Source organism: Heptranchias perlo, chromosome 38 (assembly GCF_035084215.1).
Source record: "Heptranchias perlo isolate sHepPer1 chromosome 38, sHepPer1.hap1, whole genome shotgun sequence".
NCBI classification, from domain to species: Eukaryota; Metazoa; Chordata; class Chondrichthyes; order Hexanchiformes; family Hexanchidae; genus Heptranchias; species Heptranchias perlo.
Genome location: NC_090362.1, coordinates 7036171 through 7058605, shown reverse-complemented (window position 1 = coordinate 7058605; position 22435 = coordinate 7036171). Strand labels below are relative to the sequence as shown.

Here is a 22435-nt window from a genome sequence, read left to right as displayed (position 1 = left end):
TGTGGATTTCCATGTAAGTAAAGTGAGTTGCATTTTACGTGTATATGAGCACTTGCGATCTTCACTATAATTGTATTGACTTTGAGCACTTGCTGACAACACTGATGCTATGGGATTCACCTGTGGTCTTGCGTTCGTCATTTAAAAATGCACCTAATTTTCATGAGTTGAAAGCATGGCCAACTGCTGCGGTGCAGACACACTGGTCCCAGTGTTCCTCTGGCACCTCGTCCAAGTTGCAGTTCTTAATGAGTGAGCCCAGACGGTGAGTGTTGAAAGGTTGGGGTGGGCTGGGGGTGTGGATGGTTGTGGGTGGGCATTAGATCGAGCTTGACAGACACACGCATGCAATTTCCTGCGTGACGTAATTGGACTGCAATCAGGAGTGGAAACTTCACGGGAAAAGAGGCAGTCAGGCTGATCGTAGCTGAGATCTGCAGACTTTACACAACAACTTGCATTTATATAGTGCTTTTAATGTAGAAAGCAGACAGTCCCGGTCTGTCTGGCTCGGTTTTGCAATAACGTTCATGGTGCATTTACCAACAGATGTGTTTTTCTGAAGAATTCTTCAGATTCGGGCTGTTACAGAGCCTGAATGGGGAGTGCTCTTTCAGCATTGCAGGCCTCACGGGACAGCCGAAAATTGAGCTAGCCTGCTTTTATTTTAAAAGACACAAATTATGCTCTTAAAAACAGTGTAGAAGGAACGTGTAGTCTACTGAATGACTGACTGTGTTAGCACACAAAACACAGTAACAAGTCTGAGAATTCATGACCACTGTACAAATATCTCGTTTCTGATGGTTAGAGCATATGTGACCATTGAGTAGAACACACTTCCCTTTTAAGGTGGAGTGCAACTGACAGTGATAAATAATTCAGTGTTTCCTAAATAATAAAAGTACCACCTTGATGCCTCAGCTGGTTAAGATAGTGAGCAACTGAGCCATACAAATTAGGAAGATCACAGGTTTGAGTTAGCTGAGCGGTGGCAGGGGAACTCCAATCATGCTCAGCGTTTGAGGTGCAGAGGGAAAGACTAGCCGGGGTTCCTGCCTCTGATCACTATACTGCGTTCCCTGATGTGTGTGGACGTCTGGTGAGGACAGAATTGGATGTGGTTCTGATGCTTCCTGCAGTTAGATAATCTGCTGACATCTATCTCGATCACCTCTGATGAGTGACCACTTGATGGGGTGGCTGGCTGGGTCCTTTGGACCATACCCAACGAGGAGTCGATGCCTCGGGCGGGGGAGAAACTTTAAAGTTTTGCAGACAGGTCGTTGGCTGTACCTGCTAACTGAGATATGATGTTTGAAACTTTTTTTGCAACCGTAACGATTTATTTATTTTTATATAGTGAAGTTTTGTGCCCATCAAGGTGAAGGATGTCAGTGCTACAGAATAAAGTTTTCCTATATCAGGTACCCAATGTTGGCATCAAGCACAGACAGATGCAGTTATAGCACAGCTGAATGCAGAGTAAAGCTCCCTCTACTCAGCCCCAACCTTATGAGAGCACCTACAACTGCCTCAGTGTCATACTTTATCCGTTTCCCACACCAGCCATCCTGTGACCTCTGAGTGCAATTGGTACAATTAGTGACATGTCCACTGAATTTAGGCTGCTCATTATTTCATGGCCCCTACAGGCAGCCGATAGAGACGTTCATCCTCTAGGTCAGGGTTGGATTTGAGTCCAGGACCCAGAGGTGAAAGGCAACTGCGTCCCCCATTCCCTGGTTCAATTGCTTTTAATTACCGTTGGAATAAAACGCGTTGTTAGCAATGCCCATCACAATCGATCGTTTCCCCTCAGTGAGATCTCATGTGGAATGGATGACGTGCCTTGTGCTCAGCCTCTGCTCGGAGCAGCCAGAAGCTCGCCAACTGGCTGCTCTTTACAAACGGAGCGTCTGATGCACTGTCTGGACATTCATTGATTCAAAAAAAATATTTTGTGAGGGAATTGTGTAGTGGGAAAGGGAGGTGAATTTTTTAATTTACGCTAACTAATCAACCTGTAAATATTACATAGATTTACATGAAATTTACAGCACAGAAACAGGCCATTCGGCCCAACTGGTCTGTGCCGGTGTTTATGCTTCACACGAGCCTCCTCCTATGCTACTTCATTCTCATCCTATCAGCATATCCTTCTATTCCTTTTCCCTCATATGCTTATCTAGCTTTCCCTTAAATGCACTTATGCTATTCGTCTCAACCACTCCATGTGGTAGTGAGTTCCACGTTCGAACCACTCTTGAGTAGTTTCTCCTGAATTCCTTATTGGATTTATTAGTGAATATCTTATATTTATGACTTCTAGTTTTGGACTCCTCTATATTGGTCCAAACAGGATGTCACAGTGGTTGTTAGACTTGTTGAAGACTTGGTATAGTTGCTGGTCTTCACCAGTGACCAGTTACGAGACTGCTGGTTTCGTGCCCCTACTTGACACTTTGACAACACTCCAAGATGGAATGCCCTCTCTAAGGCTTAAAAACTGGGGAAATGAGTTCAAATGTCACTTGAACAGGACTTTTGAATGACCGCCATGCTGTTCCACCAGCTTCCTTGGACTCTTTGAACTTGGAGTGCAGTGTTCTTCTGGTTTCTGAATTGGGAGCCCAGTACTTCACTGTTAGCTTTATCCATTACTGAATTCAGAGTGCGATGCCTTCCTACTAGCTGTTGGTCTTTATGATCTTGGAGTCCAGCTCTGCCGCGCGACTTCTGTTGGAATCTGAATTGGCGGTCTGAGTAGCCAACTCTGGTTGGATGTATTCTGGGCGGGTTCATCTCACTGCTCCGCCCCCACGATCCCGGTATTGCTCGCCTGAACGTCCATCCTTGTGGCTCAGTGCCTTCCCAGGCCAATTGGAAACAGAGTAGAGTCTTTGTTACCCGATTGGATGATTGTTGACTGACAGTCAAACAGCCTTTTTTTTCCAGCTCCACAATTTTTAATAACTAATAAATGAAAGTGTCAAAGAAAATGGGAAAAACATTTTTAACGCCCCATTGATTTTTCTCCCAGTTGCTTGCAGCGGTGTCCTAAATAAATTATTTTTTAAGCTTATAAATAAAATGATTTGTTTTTAAAAATGGCCCAACATTATACTCGGGGAAATGTTGGCAAATGTGCATTCTGGAGCCTTATCCACGAGGTGATACCTGTTGACATCCCCTCACTGGTCGTAACCAGTGGATTTCCATACGAACACTTTCAAAATGATAAAGCAGCTTCTTCCAGGAGATTAATCTTTAAATCCTGGAGACTCCAGGACAATCCTGGGCAGTTGGCAACCCTAAGTCTGGTGTGTTCCTACGAGCTCTATTAGTATCTCTGTATTGACAGTCTGTGGGTAGGGCAGGGCAGTCTTCAAGAACTTTGTTATTTCCTCCCTCTCCATGAAAGACTTGGTATTGATTGATGAAACCTGGAAGGTCAAGTGTAAATATTAGTCAGGGATGGACTTCATAGTTCTATCCTCCTCGTTGTGTGTCCAGTGCTCTAGTACTGTAACTGCAGGACCACCAGTGCTGAAACTGTGATCCGATGGCAGTTTTTCAGATTTATTTCTCAGCCGGCTTATCATTGGGTGCAGGATAGTTAATTTATTTGCAGCTTTCGATGCTTTGGAATCTAACCCAGCAAAGAAAATGGCATTGAAAGTTTTAACAAAAAAGAAATATGGATTCCTTGTGTATAACGTGTGTTTAACTTTCTTCTCCCCGCAGATGGACTCCCCTGCCTCCACCCCAGCCCCTCCACCCCTTCATCTCCTGCCTCCCGTGAACAGTGGTGTTGCATCCCCAGTGGAGCAGATCATGGTCCGTACACGCTCGATCGCAGTCAATACCTGCGATGTTGGACTCGAGACAGAGCCCGAGTGCCTAGGCCCCTGTGAACCAGGGACAAGTGTGAATCTAGAAGGGATTGTCTGGCAGGAAACGGAAGACGGTAAGAAAGTAATATGTATGAGCTTTCTTGGCGTTGAGCTTTTGGTTTAATAAAGGAACCTGCAACGTCTGATCTGTGGGTTGTGGTGAGAACTACAGTCAAGCAGGTTGTGGCTTGCAGACGTTTAAAAAAACAAAATGAGGCAAGCTATATTTCATCTCTAAAATCCATGTAACTTTTTAGTGGATTGATATCCAGGGCCCGTCTGACCAATGTGCTAGAATGCCAATACGTGTGTTACACCCTTTTGGGATTTTATATAACGGGGCATCGAATTTTATTGACCGTGATCTTTGCATTATTGCCAGGGTGGCTGTTTAGAATGTGGTCTCCAAACAGCCAGGCTTTCACATCATGCGTTTTGATACTGCCAGACAAACACAGATGTGTACTTATTTTTATTTTTTTTTTAAATGCTCAGACTAAACACCCGAGTTGTTCCTTCAGTTGAAAAGGCCTTAGTTGGGCCATGTTTATGAAGTGATTTTTACAAATTAGATCCGAACCAAAAGAGGGAAGGTTTTTTTTTAAAAGCAGTATATGTGCGGTGAGGCGCGAAGGTGTGGAACAGGAGCACGCGAGGGCACAGTCGATGAAACGCAGTGAGTAGTGCCGTGTGTGGCACTGCTGGCACGTGGCTGAGGCAGAGCTTGAACCCATGTTCCTCACCAGCTGCTGAACGGAATGAGTTTTGGTGGAAACCTCCTATTGGGGGTAAAAGTTCAAACCCAGATCGGTCACAACCCCCGAGGACAGGTCCTGATTAACTGCTGCTTCCTGTTATTTACCTCAGATGGCAGGAGTTTTATTTGGTGCTGCCCTCCACATAAAAGAATGAAAGATTTGCATTTATATAGTGCCTTTCATGACCTCAGGATGTCCCAAAGCACTTTACAGCCAATGAAGTACTTCTTTTGAGTGTAGTCACTGTTGTAATATAGGAAATGCAGCAACCAATTTGTGCACAGCAAGCTCCCACGAGCAGCAATGTGATAATGACCAGATAATCTGTTTTAGTGATGGTTGAGGGATAAATATTGCCCAGGGAGAACTCCCTTGCTCTGTTTAAAATTGTGCCGTGGGATCTTTTACGTCCACCTGAGAGGGCAGACGGATAATGGTATTGGAAAGTTGGAGTTGGTATTGCTTATAATGCTTATTTTCTTCCACTGAATGTGGTTCTTTGAATGCTACGTTGCAGAGTAGTGGAAGCGTCACTGTTATTGAAAGGTGCCCCGGTGACACACTGAAGCTGCTGGGATGGTAAGATGCAGGTTCACACTGACTGAGTTGCTGATCTGGGATGTGCTATTGTGGGAAGGTGGTGAGTGGCTGTTAGGTACTCCTGCACATGGATAGTGGGAAATTTGGAAGGAGCATTCTCTCTCCTGCCCCCTCCCAGTCAACAACACCTGAGCTGTCGGTTTTAGGAGGCATCTCTTTGTCTGGCGAAACCACAAAAGTAGAGGGAAATTAAATGCCCTGGACTGAAGCACTGGTCTAAATTGGTTTCTGAAGTCGTTCTGATAACACAGTTGTTACTTGGACTCTATTGGGCAGAATTTAATCTGCTTTATTTTAATGATGTAGACTGGAGTTTGAAACCGAAGAGTTGAAAGTAGAGAAGCATTGGCATGACGAGCTTCAGGTGGATATCAAGGATGAGGGACTTCAGTTATGTGGAGAGACTAGAGAAGCTGAGATTGTTTTCCTCAGAGCAGGGAGGGTTAAGGAGAGATTTAATAGAGTTATTCAAAATTAATATGGGGTTTGATAGATTAAATAAGGAGAAACTGTTCCCACTGGCAGGAGGGTTGGTAACAAGAGGGCACAGATTTAAAATAATTGGCAAAAGAGGAGAGATGAGAGATTTTTGAATGCAGCAAGTCATTATGATATGAAATGTACTGCTTGAAAGGGTGGTGGTAGCAGATTCAATAGGGAATTGGATATATACTTAAAAAGTAAAAATTGGGACTAATTGATAGCTCTTTCAGAGAGCCGGCACAGGCATTGTGAGCTGAATAGCATCCTTCTGTGCTGTATGATTCTATGATAACACCGTTCTCACCTCATTGGATACAAACCCAACCTGTTTTGAATTTTTTTTTTGGTGGGAGTGACTTTTACATGGAGAAATAATGAGTGCAAATTGGCAGGATGTGACTAGTGGTGTCCCACATGGATCTGTGTTGGAGCCTCAACTATTCACTGTATTTATTAACGACTTAGATGATGGAATAGAGAGCCACACAAGCCGATGACACAAAGATAGGCAGCATTGCAAGCAGTGTAGTTGGAAGCATAAAATTACAGAGAGATATTAATAGATTGAGTGGGCAAAACTGTGGCAAATGGATTTCATTGTAGGCAAGTGTGAGGTCATCCACTTTGGACTTAAAAAGGATAGATCAGAGTATTTTCTAAATGGTGAAAAGCTCGAAATAGTGGAAGTCCAAAGAGACGTAGGGGTCCATGTACATAGATCATTAAAATGTCATGGACAGGTACAGAAAATAATCAAAAAGGATAATGGAATGCTGGCCTTTATATCTAGAGGACGAGAATGCAAGGGGGTAAAAGTAACGCTACAGCTATACAAAGCTCTAGTTAGACCACAAGTGGAGTACTGTGTTCAGTTCTGGGCACTGCACCGTAGGAAGGATATATTGGCCTTGGAGGGAGCTCAGTGCAGATTTACTAGAATGATACCTGAACTCCAAGGGTTAAATTATGAAGAGAGATTACACAAACTAGGGTTGTATTCCCTGGAATTTAGAAGATTAAGTGGTGATTTGATCAAAATTTTCAAGATATTAAGGAGAACTGATAGGATAGATAGAGAGAAACTATTTCTGCTGGTTGGGAAAACTAGGACTAAGGGACAGAGCCTAAAAATTAGGGGCAGGACTTTCAGGGGTGAAGTTAGGAAACACTTCTACACACAAAGGGTGGTAGAAGTTTGGAACTCTCTTCCGCAAATGGCAGTTGATGCTCGCTCAATTGTTAATTTTAAATCTGAGATTGATAGATTTTTGTTAACCAAAGGTATTAAAGGATATGGGGCTAAGGCGGGTATGTGGAGTTAGGTCACTGATCAACCATGATCTCATTGATGGCGGAACAGGCTCAAGGGGCTAAATGGCCTACTCCTGTTCCTATCTTCTTATGTTCCTATGCTGGGGTCTGTAATATTGAACAGGAATGTGGTCTGTTGACTTGAAGTAACTGGAGAATAATGGGCAGTGGTCTTCACCAGACAGGGGTGGAAGATGAAGACTGCATTGTATCTTGTGCTTTTGCTATTTGGAATACAGTACATCTTTGTTGCACTCTTTATAACAGGCATGATTTAGCTATGATAATGGATCGTTTCTCTGTGAGACTGAATAAGGAGCAGTAGAGTTTTGGGAGGGAGCTAATGGAGATTTATGAGTGGGCCTAGGCTAGAAGTGTGTTTTGATTTTCACAGTGATAATTTCCATTCACTCGCAGCATTTGGAATGCAATAATCTGATTGGCTGGATCCTGTAGGTTCAGGCTTGATCCAGGATTCCCTTACAAAATGCCTTAAAATGGTAACAAGCGTTAACCAGTCCCTCGATTCAGTGGCAAATAAAAGCTCTCTGGTGCTTTGAGCTGTGCACTGATTTTTAGAAAACAGTGATTAGAGAAACAGGCTCTTTTCATGGAATGAAGGTGGTGAAGAGGAGATCTGATAAATGTGCTCAAAATTATGAGGGGTTTTGGTAAGATACATTGTTGGGGGGTGGGGGGGGGGGGAGGGGGGGGAGACTCTTTCCACTGGTTGGTGAGTCGGCAGCTAGAGAGCATAATATTAAGATGAACAAAGGAGAAGAGGTTAAGAGAATTGGAACATGGAGTGCCCAACCAGCAGTGGTGGTAGAAGCAGAATCCACAGCATTTAAAGGGATAAATCTTTAAAAAGCTAGGCCGTTCAGGGGTGATGTAAGGTAACATTTATTCATACAAAGGGTAATGGAAATCTGGAACACTCCCCCCCCCCCCCCCCCCCCCCCCCCCAAAAAGGTGTTGAGACCGGGGTTCAATTGAAAATTTCAAAACTGAGATTGATAGTTTTGTTAGGCAAGGGTATAAAGGGTTACGGATCTAATTAAATGGTGGAACAGGCTCGATGAGCTGAATGGCCTACTCCAATGAAAGAGTATGGGGAAAGGGCAGGGAAATGGGATTGGATGGATAGGTCTTTCAGAGATCCGGCACAGATATGATGGGCCGAATGGCCTCCCCCTGTGCTGAAAAGATTCTATACTATGAAAGACTAGAAAAAGCACATAGTGCCACTGATACTGATGGTGTGGTTGGGGAGAATGGGGTGGGGGGGGGTGGGGGTTGAGAGGAACTTTTTTGAGGAGAAGGGTGCTGATGGCTGTAGGGAGAGTGGTTGAGAACTTTGCTTTGCCACACTAATCTGCTACTCTAAGTTGTGAACTCCCGATGACCTGCTTTCTTTACTGAGAAGCAGTGTGTTGATGGATGATTTTTTTTGAGTACTTGGCAACTTCAAGTTTAACTTGTTCACTGCTGGTGGTGAGACAGCTCCATTTTTCCAACTGCATCAATAAAACTACTGGTACCTTGAGAGTCTCGCTACTGGACATGAAATTTGTGATGGGTTGCGCACCTCTAACACCTCGCGGAGGATGTGCAGCCTTGCACCACACGGAAGAGATGGGAAGGAGGCCTGTGTACTCCAGAAGAGGGGGAGGAAAAAACACACACACACACACACACACACACACACACACACACGTACGTGAAAGGATGGGCAGCTTCTGGTGCTCATGAGCAGTATGGGTGTGAAGTTACTTTGTAGACAATCTGAGAATTCCATGTGCAGGAGAGAGGAAGCAAAACAGGAACATGGAAGATTTTGCGCAGACAAGAAATGGTAAATGCTGATCGGCTGGACGTCGTTCTCAAGTGTGCTTTTCAGACATGGTAACATAACAGTATCCTTCAAATAAGAACTGCTCCCACCCTGCGTGAGAGTCCATCACTTGCGGTTCCACAACGTGGTCTCAGCTTGCTGCAGTTAGTGATGCTACCTGTACCCTTAATGCTGATGGCTGTTTTCAGTGATCCATGGGGAAGTACAGCAAAAATACCCAAGCAAAAACAAAATACTGCGGATGCTGGAAATCTGAAGTGAAAACAGAAAATACTGGAAAGGCTCAGCAAGTCAGGCAGCATCAGTGGCGAAAGAAGCAGAGTTAATGTCTCAGGTCGAAGAAAGGTTCTGACCTGAAACGTTAACTCTGTTTCTTTCTCCACAGATGCTGCCTCACTTGCTGAAAAATACTCTAGATTCAGTCGATCTATTTTTTTAATGATAACTCTTTTCTTGTAGAGAAGAACAGGGATTACGTTAGATCCTGGTGATACAGTGCATTAAAAGTGAGACTGCTCCAAACTTGGCCAAGATTAATATTCCAACATATTAGGGTATTTTTTGATTCTGTTGCTATAGCGCCAGGATTTTAGAGCAGCAAGCGTAATGCTGGCTGAACCAACTCTGGTCTAATCTCATGGGATTTCCTGAGATCGGCACCAGTTAAATGTACAGTGCTAAATGTTCCAGGCCATATTGGGCCTGCTGCTAAATGGGAGTTGGCCAAAGGGAGGGGTTGGAAATTGGGTGTGTCAGCATGGAAAATGTGAAGAGATACGGCCACTCAAAGATAAGTGGGGGGTCAGAAATTGTTTCAGCCTTTCCAAAGGCTGTCTGGGGCAAATTAAGTGGCTGGAAAAGCCCATGGAAAGGCAGAATGCACGTGGAAGCATGAAATCGAGTCTGAGAGGGAATGATGGAGTGATGTAGAACCTGAAGCTCTTGTTTGATGGGATGATGAATAAAGAATGCTACATCATGAGGCGGATGTGAGTGTTGTTCCGTTTGGTACTCCAGGGCACTGTCTCCACAGGAGAAGCAGTGCCACATGCCTGGCAGGTGGTGATGGCAAAAAAAGTTGAGGGTGGAGGTAACCTTGACTGCCATCGTCGCTGGCACTGCCATCCAGATGATGCAAGTTGACCACAGGCATCCTTGCAGCAGATAGCGCAGATCTTCAACTTGCCTCCTTGCTGACCTAGAGCCTGCGAAGGTAGTTGTCCTTGGTCATTGCCAGGTTGGTGTGCTGTAGCCTGCAGATAGGGTTAGTGGCAGTTTGGCTCTGCTGCATTCTGATTTCCCTGGCATGACTTCTTTCATCTTGTATCACTTGAACCCTGAAAAGCTGGAATTAGAGCATTACAAAACCAAACCCCATCACTAATTTGAGCTTTGTTTGCTGACTTTTGACTTAGATGAATGTTGATCCCTGAACTCCTGTGAAAGCTTGTACTGTAAGAGCAACTTTTTCACATTCCCCTCATTTTTTCAGCTCTTCCTGCTCTGCTGAAGTCTTGTAAATGCTTCAATTGGAATTGGTTCTCCAGTGAATTAGCAGGCAATATTCGGCTAATTAAAATTCCACATAATCATACTATTAGGAGGGGAAAAAATATCACTTGTTTCATTAAAAATAGCAACAACAAAAAAGTTAAGAACAGAACCTGTACTAAGATTGCAAGCTGCGACCATTACTGTAATCGAACCTTCAATCTGCTAAGGGAAGGAGCAGGCCACTTTAAGTGCAGTTTGCCCTGTGGACAAGTGAAATGAATGCACAGAACTTCAAATATCAGGGCGCACTGGTGTTAATAAGTAATGTGAGCACTCCTGCTGAGATAAGATTACTGCATCGACAGCAAGCTCCAAACGCTGCACTCAGACAATTGGAAAACTTTAGTCATCCACTTGAGCCTGTGTTTTGCTTCCAACTGCAGTGCGAGATGTGAGCGCATGTGGTAACACTAACCTCAAAGCCCTGGAATGGTTCACACCAGCAAGTGGAGGCTTTTCACATGGACTTCATTTAAGTAAATTGCACCCAGGGAGATTTAAGCAGCTGGATTTGTTTATGCCTGTCTGCAGTGTTCAAATTTCAAACCACTGAGAATGTGTCAGGACATACTTTTTCTTAGGTTCAGGGGCGACTGTGTTGCAATTGGACAAACTGGCGTTGTATGGCACTTTATACTTTTGGTCTGGCCTCTGTACCATCCTGGGTTCTGGTGGTAAAATGGTAAAAAAAAAGCTCGACCAAACAGAATGTCCAACACATTGCACCATCCAGTTCTCCCCCATCCCCCCCCTTAAAGACTCAACACATAGGACCATCCAATTCCCCCCTCCCCTCACAGGGGGTCTAATACACACACCATCCAGTCCCCCCCTCCCCTCACAGGGGGTCTAACACACAGCACCATCCAGTCCCCCTCCCCTCAGAGGTATTTCTAGTATATAACACAATTCATTTGCCCTCTTTAGAAACCCACCTCTTTGCCCAAGCTTTTGGTCATCCTTCCTAATCTCTCCTCCTTTGGCTCAGCCTCACACCTTTTGTAAAATGATGAGAGACATTTTCCCTACATTAAAGGTACCATATAAAACGCTAGTCGTTCTGTGTGTTTAAAACAAAATTGAAAATTGTATATAATCTAAATATAGTTATTCAGTTAAATATTCAAATAATGTTTGTTTAAAGAAGTCTCCCTGGTGGGAGATTGGGGCCGGGGTGACCCCATGTGGTTTACACTCCCAAAGGCAGCCTGCTTAAGGTTTAGTGTGAACTCTGCCGTACACTATTAGCATATTGAGGGCAGGGTTCAGAGAAGTTGAATCGGGCAACGTGGGAAATGAGAACTCTTTAACGTGACAGTCATAGCTATTAGCTTGCAGACTCCTGACAGCACTCAAAACAGCAAAGATGACAGATCCAACAACTCCCCTCCCCCATCCCTATCCTTTTCTGTCCATATGTGCACATTTTACATTCTGTGTCCCACATTGCCTGTTGGATTATAACCATTGTACATCATTTTTAGTACATCAGGTGCACTGGGCATTGTCCTGTACAGACTTATCCAAAGACCAAATCTGAGGCCATAATTTATTCACCACAAAGTCTCTGCTCTGTGAGATGTGACAAACTGATCTATTATTACAATAGGAATTCCACAGTCTCAAATCTTAAGGATATTTCTATTTTTGTTGGCAAATTTATATTGCTGCCCTGTTAATGGACTGTTCTGACCGTACATTCCTGGTAAAAGACGAAATTGTTCCTAGCTTATATTCTAGATACAACATTCAACATTCTGTTTTTATTTTATGTAATACTGCTAGCTTTATTTTCTCCTGTTGCCTCTATTATTGGAGTGATGCATCATCCCCAGTGAGAGCTGATGCTGATCTGCTACCACTTCTTTGCCAGTGCCACTTCAAAACTGCCCCCCAGGCGACGTGCGAGCACAGCCCTGAGCATCACTGCCCCTCCCATTAGAGAATGTACCTGTCATCCACTCTGTACTGACCTCCCCCTCCTCCACCCCCCCCCCACCCCCCAGTAACAACTGCGCTCGCTCTGCACTGATCCCCACTAATGATCCGAAGTGCTGATGAATATTTAAAACGCTCATCCTTGTATTTAAATCCCTGTATAGCCTTGTCCCTTCCTAACTCTGTGATCACCTCCAGCCCTACAAACCCCCTCCCCAAGAACTCTGCATTCCTCTTACTGTCCTGTTGTGCATTCTCCCTCCCTTCGCCCCACCATTGGCTCCCTGTGCTCTGGAATTCCATCTTAAATATCTCTGCCTCTTTAATTCCCTGTCCTCCTCTAAGACACTCTAAAACTCACCGCTTTGACCAAGCTTTTGGTCACCTCTCCTAATATCTTCTTCTGTGGCTCAGTGTCCATTTTTACATGGTTACGCCTCTGTGAGCACCGTGGGACATTTTTCCACTTTGAAGGCTTTTGACAAGGTCCCACATGGCAGACTGGTCAAAAAAGTAAAAGCCCATGGGATCCAAGGGAAAGTGGCAAATTTGATCCAAAATTGGCTCAATGGCAGGAAGCAAAGGGTAATGGTCAACGGGTGTTTTTGTGGAAGGCTGTTTCTAGTAGGGTTCTGCAGGGCTCAGTACCAGGTCCCTTGCTTTTTGTGGTATATATTAATGATTTAGACTTAAATGTAGGGGGCATGATTAAGAAGGTTGCAGATGATACAAAAATTGGCCGCATGGTTGATAGTGTGGAGGAAAGCTGTGGACTGCAGGAAGATATCAATGGACTGGCCAGGTGGACAGAAAAGCGGCAAATGGAATTCAATCCGGAGAAGTGTGAGGTCATGCATTTGGGGAGGTCAAACAAGGCAAGGGATGACACAATAAATGGGAGGATACTGAGAAGTGTCGAGAAAGAGAGGGACCTTGGAGTGCGTGTCCACACATCTCTGAAGGTAGCAGGACAGGTAGATAAGGTGGCATATGGGATACTTTCCTTTATTAGCCGAGGCATAGAATATAAGAGCAGGGAGGTTATGCTAGAACTGTATAAAACACTAGTTAGGCCACATCTTGAGTACTGCATACAGTTCAGGTCTCCACATTATAGGAAAGATGTGATTGCACCAGAAAGGGTACAGAGGAGATTGCCAGGACTGGAGAAATTTAGCAATGAGGAATGATTGGATAGGCTGGGGTTGTTTTCTTTGGAACAGAGGAGGCTGAGGGGTGATTTAATTGAGGTGTATAAAATTATGAGGGGCCTCCATAGAGTGGTAGGGAGGACCTATTTCCCTTAGCAGAGGGGTCAATAACCAGGGGGCATAGATTTAAAGTAATTGGTCGAAGGATTAGAGGGGAGCTGAGGAGAAATGTTTTCACCCAGAGGGTGGTGGGGGTCTGGAACTCACTGCTTGAGGTAGAGGCAGAAACCCTCATCCCATATAAAAAGTACTTGGATATGCACTTGAAGTGTCATAACCTACAAGGTTACGGATTAGGCTGGGTAGCTCTATTTTGACCAGCACAGACACGGTGGGCCGAATGGCCTCCTTCTGTGCTGTAAATTTTCCATGTTTCTATGTTGTTGATGTGGGTTCCAAGTCTGATGAAACTTTATGTTGATTTTCAGCTTTTTGGTGGTGTTCTTTAACCTTAGCTATGAACCGATTGGAAGCTGATAACTCAATGTGGTGTCTCATGCTTTTCTACAATGTTAGATTTGTATTGTTAAGATACTGTGCCGATTATAAGTTAACCGCACTTGACTAGTTGACCCAAACCTCTTTCAGTGATGCCACAAACTGCCAGATACCCAGCTGCATTTCAGTCATCTGCTCTTGGGGCCAGAATACCTCACAGCAGCCCTCTACCCGAGCTGCCTCTGGGACGACAGCCTTCTAAACACTTGTTGAACCCGCTGACTGATTGCCCTGGTGTGTGCCTGTCTGCTTTTGATGAGTGGCTTCCTCCTTGCGGTCCTGATAGTTATCTCACTTCCAGTGAAGAGAGGCAGAGGTTTGAAGATAAGCCAGTGGCTGTTAGTGCTGTGGGAAGCTGGTCTGTTTAGCCGAGAGAGGCGGGGAGGTCGGGCAGGGCTCTGTGGAATCTTATCAGGATTGAAGCTTTATTAACTTGCTGGCTTTTAAAAACAGAAATAGTTTTTGGTATGTCTGTGCGAGTGACTGTCTGTCTGACCGTCCACGTGAGTCTGTTCTGTATATGTGTCCGTGCTCGTGCCAGTGTGATATTTGCACTTGTGGCCTCACCCCCACCCTATCTCTGTAACCTCCTCCAACCCAACAAACCTCAGAGAGCTCTGCACTCCTCCAATTCTGGTCTCTTGTGCATCCCGATTACCTTCGCCCCACCAGCGGCAGCCGTGCCTTCAGTTGTCGAGGCCCCAAGCTCTGGAATTCCCTCCATAAACTTCTCGGCCTCGCTCTTCTCCTTTAAGACGCTTTAACTCTTCTACAAAACTTTTGGTCACCTGTCCTACTACCTCCTTATGTGGCTCAGTGTCAAATTTTGTCTGATAATGCTCCTGTGAAGCGCCTTGGGATGTTTTATTACATTGAAGGCGCTATATATAAATGCAAGTTGTTGTCCCTGTGTACAAGTGGCTAATTTGTGGTAAATTATGGGAAGCTTTGGGCCTGTGCTGTCTAGGTATTGGGTTGAAACTATCCCAAATTAATTTCATGTGAGGCCTTTACACACCTTAGAGAGAGAAGAGGCTTTCATTGCAACTGGCTGAGTCTGAGCCCCCCAGTCTCAGCTGAAGTGTGCAAATCACAGTCGCAGAGTGGCCTAGATACATTTGTGATGACCTCATGCAGGAGTGCCCAAATTTCTGTCCATGTGTGTGTTAATGTTTCTATTAATCTCAACTGATTCCCAGAGGCCTTGGTCTTAGAATTAATCCACCAATGAGGCAGCAGCAATGCGAAAAACAGCCCTTTAAATTTTGAGGACCGAGAGGTTTGTAAACAGGACAAACCAACAAATGGGAAATATTTGTTACTTGGGCTTCGAGGGCTGGGTTGTCTGGGCAGTTGGGTCTCTTTTGATGTCGTGCCACATTCACTCTCGACATTCCCACCGCAGTGGTTGCGATCAGCAACCTGTTTTCTCCAGCCCCGATGCTGGTTTCTGGCCGGCTGTAGAGCCAGACCCTGGGGTGGAGAGGACGGAGCAGCACCATGTGTTTACAGACTGAGAGTTCCTCATCTTTTGTCTTCAATACAGAAAGGCGAGTGATTTTTATTCCGGTTTACTCTCTCTCTTCTGTAGTAGTGTGTACATGGGCAGGAGAAAGACTTTATTTTTTGGCCACCACCGTTGAGATGAATTGCTTCAGTGTGTCAGTGGATTAGTCAGGATAAATAAAGTGCTCAGCTTGTTGTAAAACAACAACTTGCATTTAAACGACGCCTTTAATGTAGGAAAATGTCCCAAGGTACTTCATGAGAGCGTAATCAGACAAAAATTGACACCGAGCCAAAGAAGGAGACATTAGTAGGGGTGACTAAAAGCTTGATTGAAGAGGTAGGTTTTAAGGAGGGTCTTGAGGAGGGAGAGGTAGAGGGGGGCATTATTGTCGTGATGTCTGTTTCTCACCAAGATTTCAGCGTGTTGTGTCGTGCGAGACCCAGCATGGCACATGGCACTTGTGTGTATTTCACATAAGTACAGAATGTGTTGGCTCGGAGTGGCCATGTGCGTTCTTTATGTAGTACGGAATGTGCAGCCCCAAGGACTGCCTGTGTACTTAAATAAGAAAATATTGGCACCGTTCTGACTGCTGACTGTTAGCGTGAACCAGGCCAGAATCACTGTCCCCATGCGTTCCCTGAGGGCAATTGATGAAAGGGTAAGGGGTTGACAGTGCCAGTCACACACTTGATGAGGACTCGCCTACTGGGATCATGGAATTCCGGAAAGGTGGAAAGTCCTTTAAGCGATCAACAAAATGATTTCTGATTTATGCAAACCATGACACTGGGAACTGTTTTCATTCCATTTTATTTTCCTCCAAGAATATTGAATGTGGTTTCATGGAAGGAGCCAATTGTGGATAGAAATCAGACAGCTTAGTTTGTCCAGCTTGCACTCTGAATCCTAATCCTTTCAGCTGTTCTTCTTCGTGATGTTGAATTTTCTGCCTGGCTCTGCTGCTGTTTTTCTGGCCCTGTGTGAGCTGAATTGTTTGAATAAACTAAGGATCAAGTGAGGACTTGAGGCGCTTCAAACTGAGCAGGTCCTTGTTAGCCTGTCCTGTTGACATGGCCGTGAGGGCCTGTGGTGAAACGCTGAGCTCCTTGAAATAGCCAGTATGGCTTATGATGGGTCTTCTACCAACTGTTAGCGTGCTTTCTGCCGGTCTCTCAAACTTGGAATGGAAACCGCTTGCCATTTTTTTCTCGTGATCCCTTTCTCTCACAGTCCTCGGATGTTCGTGAGGAGGACTTTGCAGGGTCGATTAGACTGGGTGTGCCTTTGTCTTGTACTAATTTGATGTCTAGGTCGCAGCCGAGTGGTCCATCCGGTTTTATTCTCATTATTTGTAGCGGTTTGATACAACTGAGGGGCTTGCTAGGCCACTTCAGAGGGCAGTTAAGAGTAAAGCACTTTGGTGTGGGACTGGAGTTATGTATAAGGCAAACCGGGTAATGACAGCAGGTTTCTTTCCGTAAGGGACATTAGTGAACCAGTTGGATTTTCACGTCAATCCGACAGCTTCGGGGTCACTTTGACTGGTACCAGCTCTTCGTTCTAGATTTTTTAAAAACTGAATTCAAATTCTCAAACTGCCATAGTGGGATTTGAACTTGCGTCCTCTAGATTATTAGTCCAGGCCTCTTTCTAGTTCAGGAACCTAACCACTGCACTGTGGTACCCTAAATGTGACTGATACCTGTCCAGTCCACGCTGATTAGGGAAGTAACCTCAGAATAAGGCGGTGGTTTCATTGACTGTATTGGGAGTTCACCTTTCTGTCTGGTCTGCAGCAACCAGTAGCCATTTTCCAGCAAAGTGTGCAAACGCTGGCTGCCCATTTGATGCACATCACAATAGCAGCTTGGGTTGCAAGCAGGGAGCTGAATGAGGAAGCCCTTCGCAAGGCCACAAACACATAAGCGAAATGAAGATATCTCCTTGGTCAGGGTGATGGTGCAGGATTAATATCGACACAGTAGAAATGTGCAGTCAGATGGTGAGCAACACCCCCACCCAAACTGTGACAGTGTAGGAAGGGTCCCCATTACCTTACTCCACATACACTTCTCTTAAAAGGTTCCTTTTTTTAAAAATGAGGTGGAGGAGCATGTGCAGAAGTGATTCCCTTAACTTCTCCTCCTTTAAGGGAGGATAGGTTTTGGATGCAAAGTATTCGCAACGTGTTAGCACAATTGTACTGTTCAGATGAGTAAGGAGGAAAGCTGTGGACTGCAAGAAGATATCAATGGACTGGTCAGATGGACAGAGACGTGGCAAATGGAATTCAATCTGGAGAAGTGTGAGGTAATGCATTTGGGGAGGGCAAACAAGGCAAGGGAATACACAATAAATGGGAGGATACTGAAAGGTGTAGAGGAAGTGAGGGACCTTGGAGTGCATGTCCACAGATCCCTAAAGGTAGCAGGTTAGATAGATTATGTGGTTAAGAAGGCATATGGAATGCTTTCCTTTATTAGCCGAGGCATAGAATCTAAGAGCAGGGAGGTTATGCTGGAACTGTATAAAACACTGGTTAGGCCACAGCTTGAGTACTGTGTACAGTTCTGGTCACCACATTACAGGAAGGATGTAATTGCACTAGAGAGGGTACAGAGGAGATTTCCAAGGATGTTGCCAGAACTGGAGAATTTTAGCTATGAGGAAAGAGTGGATAGGCTGGGGTTGTTCTCTTTGGAACAGAGGAGGCTGAGGGTGATTTAATTGAGGTGTACAAAATTATGAAGGGCCCAGATAGACTGGATAGGAAGGACCTATTTCCCTTAGCAGAGAGATCAATAACCAGGGGACATAGATTTAAAGTGATTGGTAGAAGGATTGGAGGGGAACTGAGGAAAACTTTTTTCACCCAGAGGGTGGTAGGGGTCTCGAACTCACTGCCTGAAAGGGTGGTAGAGGCAGAAACCCTCAACTCATTTAAAAAGTACCTGGACGTTTATTGTTTTATGGAGGAGGAGCAAGTAAGACCAGGTCATTACACGTTAAACTCTTCCTTCAACCACTTAATTTGTAGCGACATAGAATCATAGAAAATTTACAGCACAGAAGGAGACCATTCGGCCCATCGTGTCCGTTCTGACCGAAAATGAGTCAACCACGTAATCCCACTTTCCAACACTTGGTCCGTAGCCTTGTAGCTCACGGCACTTCAGGTGAAAGTACCGTGAGCTACAAGGCTACGGACCAAGTGTTGGAAAGTGGGATTACGTGGTTGACTCATTTTCGGTCAGAACGGACACGATGGGCCGAATGGTCTCCTTCTGTGCTGTAAATTTTCTATGATTCTATGTCGCTATAAATTGAGGGGTTGAAGGAAGAGTTTAACGTGTAATGACCTGGTCTTACTTGCTCCTCCTCCATAAAACAATAAACTGTTCCTCAAACTTTCCAAATTATTTTAGTTTGTGTTGCAACAGACCATTTTAAATTATAGGAAAGCTTTGCCAGCCACTTGGAATCTTCTCGTGCTCTGGTCACAGAGCGCCTTCAGTGAAGCCCTGGGAGCAGGTTGTGGCCTGTCGTCTTGACGCTTAGCTCGGATTCCGGGAGGCCTGCATCATGTGCTGACTCCCAGAGTTTGCGATGTTAAATCCAGCTTCCTTACCCCAGGGGGCACACTCATAAACCCATGGATCTGCAATTCTTGCTGGGATCAGGGAGCTGGACTTAGCAGTGTCAAGGTGGGAACCGAATCACGGGTACCAGTCTCCTGGGATGCAGTCTAAGCACACACCAGTGTGAAAGCAACTTCAACCAGAGAATGACATTGTCGAGAGGAGTCTTGCAGGCTGATCACCCTGTCACTGTTCAACAGCACTTCAAAGCTACGATGCAATTCAGTACTTGAGGAATCAATTTGTTGTAACACTGGTGAAGACGGCGTGGTTTGCAGAGCTGCAGTTCTGCAGGGGATGTTTCGATATTGGAGAGATGCAAAGAAAGGGCGGAGCTCACTCCATGTTTATAGGTTCTGGCTGTGTGCATCTTCTGCCATGCAAAGATAATTTATTTGTGCACTCTTTACTAAGGATGTTACTGCTCTTCGGTTAGAACTCGTTTATATAACAATGACTCTTTGGTGTGTTTATACATGAGTTTTAAAGTGCCCAGGGGCGTTCTAATTGATTGTGTTCTTACTGTGAGGCAGTGAGCCATCATTTGGGTCTGATTTGTTCTGGGGAGCAATCTGCTGATACTGCAGCAGGAAGCTCTCCTTTTCTCTCTCTCTCCTCTTCCATCCTCTCCTCTTCTATCCTCCTCCCCTCCTTCCTCCCTCCCATCCTTCCTCCCTCCCATCACTAAGGTAACTTTTTTCCCCTTGTCAACTTTCTTCCCTTTGTTCATCTCCTGATGATGTTGACTGCTTGCTTGGGCCACGATTTATGGGCACTTCTGACACCTCGTGTCTGAGCCAGTGTCGGCAGTCTACACCAGTGACGGGAAGCGGTGTCTCAGAACCAAGCTTGATCCCGTCCCCTTGAAATGTCAACACACGCACCTCCAGGCAGCTGTATATTTTGCCTTCTCAGCTGATCAAATCTGGGACATTCCTGGTCTATGTGGTTGTTATTCACTGGATAATCTTGGAGTTAAAAAGGGGGCAAAATTCTAATCAGGATCTATTCACCAATGAGGCAGCAGCAGTACAAAAAACAGCCTTTTATAAACTTCCAGGTCTACATCTTTTCTATTTGCCATCATAATTCAGGACATGATAGAAATAACCAGACTCCCGCAGTCCACAAAGGGGTTAAAGGAATAGTCCAAGGAACTGTAACCTTACTATTGGCTCTGCATTGTAAGTTAGATTGAAACAAATCTAAATTCCATTTTGTATTGATTTAATGAGAACTCTAGCGTAAACTCATTTCAAGGCTTTATCTTGGAGGATTGCCTTAACTGGATTGGACACAATGTTAATGGGTAGAAGCTGATTTTGGAATTCTGATCCTCTTTAAAGAGAAATATTTGAGAATTGCAAGGAGGTTGGCAGATATCATACAGTGCCTGCATTGTTTGAATTTTGAACCTTTCCAATGGTCTCCCTTCCTTCTGTCTCCTCCCAGGAGTGCTGGTTGGCTAGGCTGCTGGCTCTGGCCCATTATTGTTCCAGCGGTGATAATGTGGCCCAATTCACTTGCGTAGCGGCCCCAGCTCACAACCTTTTTTTAACAGTTGGGAAAAGGATGGTTGGTAGTTTTTGAGAGTCAGAAATCTTGAGAATAGCAGGTGCAAAGATGATGAGAGTTCTGTGAAGATGCTGATTGTTCAAGGTGACTGTTGGCATCATTCTGACAGAGGTTTGGTTCAGTTGGTAGTATTCTCATCTCTGAGTCAGAAGGTCATAGTTTCAAACCCCATCCAAGATTTGAGCACATAAACTAGACTGACATTCTGGAGCAGTACTGAGGGAGTGCTGCATTGTCAGATGAGACGTTAAGTCCGAGCCCCATCTATTTGTTCAAGTGGATGGAAAAGATCTGAGAAGAGTAAGGAGTTCTCCCAGTGTCCTGGCCAATATTGCAAACATCTTCAGCCAGAAATGCCGAGTGGATGATCCATCTCGGCCTCCTCCCGATATCCCCACCATCACAGAAGCCAGTCTTCAGCCAATTCGATTCACTCCAAGTGATATCAAGAAACTGCTGAGTGCACTGGATACAGCAAAGGCTATGGGCCCCGACAACATCCTGGGTGTCCAACACCCCCAAAAACTGTGTTGATTTAGAAAAATTACCTTTACATAAAATTCCTGCGTACTTACCACTTCTCACCATGGTTTGCTTTATAATGTCTTTGAATGTTGTATTCTTTCACCACAGCTCCATGTTGCTGACAAATCAAACGTGTGGGCTTTCCAATTCATGTCCACAAAGAAATACAAAATTGATTTCATAATTCATGTGACTGTTCTGCTTATTTACCCAATTGGCGTTGCATGTGTTCTGGATTACAAACCACACAGTTTGAGGGGATGTACAAAAGTGACTGCAAAGACTATTGACAGATTTTGCTTTTGAAAAAAGCTCGATTTTCTTTTGTAACAAAGGTACTGAAGCTGGTAGTAAGTCTTGTTCTCAAGTGAATCAGGAGCAGGGGTTCGACTGAGGCAGAATAACTACTTTAATTTAAATTAAGTCATTGAATTGTTAGATATATCATCACCATTAGTAAAGTCAATGGTGGAAATAATAGCATAACTATGGATTTTGGCATGGACACATCTGCCTCTCCAAGATTTATGGATTGATATCATTAAAATCCGATCCACCGGGACAGTCTTCCCCTCCAATCCCATCTTTCAGCTGTTCCCCTTTGTCAGACCCTACACCACAGTCATGAAGCCTTATTAATTGTGTAGTTGTAAGAAAATCACTGGGGGGGGAAAAAAAGCATTTTTCTTTCAAACTCCAGTATTCTGTATATTATTTGTTGAGGTTTCTGCTTCAATCTCTTTCGCTCGCCCCTCCCCCTCTCCGCTCACCCCTTCGCCCCCCCTCCGCTCACCCCTTCGCCCCCCCCCCTCCGCTCACCCCTTCGCCCCCCCCCTCCGCTCACCCCTTTGCCCCCCCCTCCGCTCACCCCTTTGCCCCCCCCTCCGCTCACCCCTTTGCCCCCCCTCCGCTCACCCCTTTGCCCCCCCTCCGCTCACCCCTTTGCCCCCCCTCCGCTCACCCCTTTGCCCCCCCTCCGCTCACCCCTTTGCCCCCCCTCCGCTCACCCCTTTGCCCCCCCTCCGCTCACCCCTTTGCCCCCCCTCCGCTCACCCCTTTGCCCCCCCCTCCGCTCACCCC

General features: G+C 45.1%; 1 protein-coding gene across 5 annotated transcripts in view; it reads left to right on the top strand.

Annotated features, from left to right (window-relative positions):
• LOC137304692 (zinc finger protein 609-like) overlaps positions 1-22435 on the top strand; it is a 188750-nt gene that overhangs the window by 113637 nt on the left and 52678 nt on the right. For all 5 annotated transcript variants that reach the window (XM_067973353.1, XM_067973355.1, XM_067973356.1 and 2 more), the window contains exon 3: positions 3748-3970. In XM_067973353.1, coding sequence (XP_067829454.1) covers positions 3748-3970 — 223 coding nt within the window. The remainder of the gene's footprint in view (positions 1-3747; positions 3971-22435) is intronic.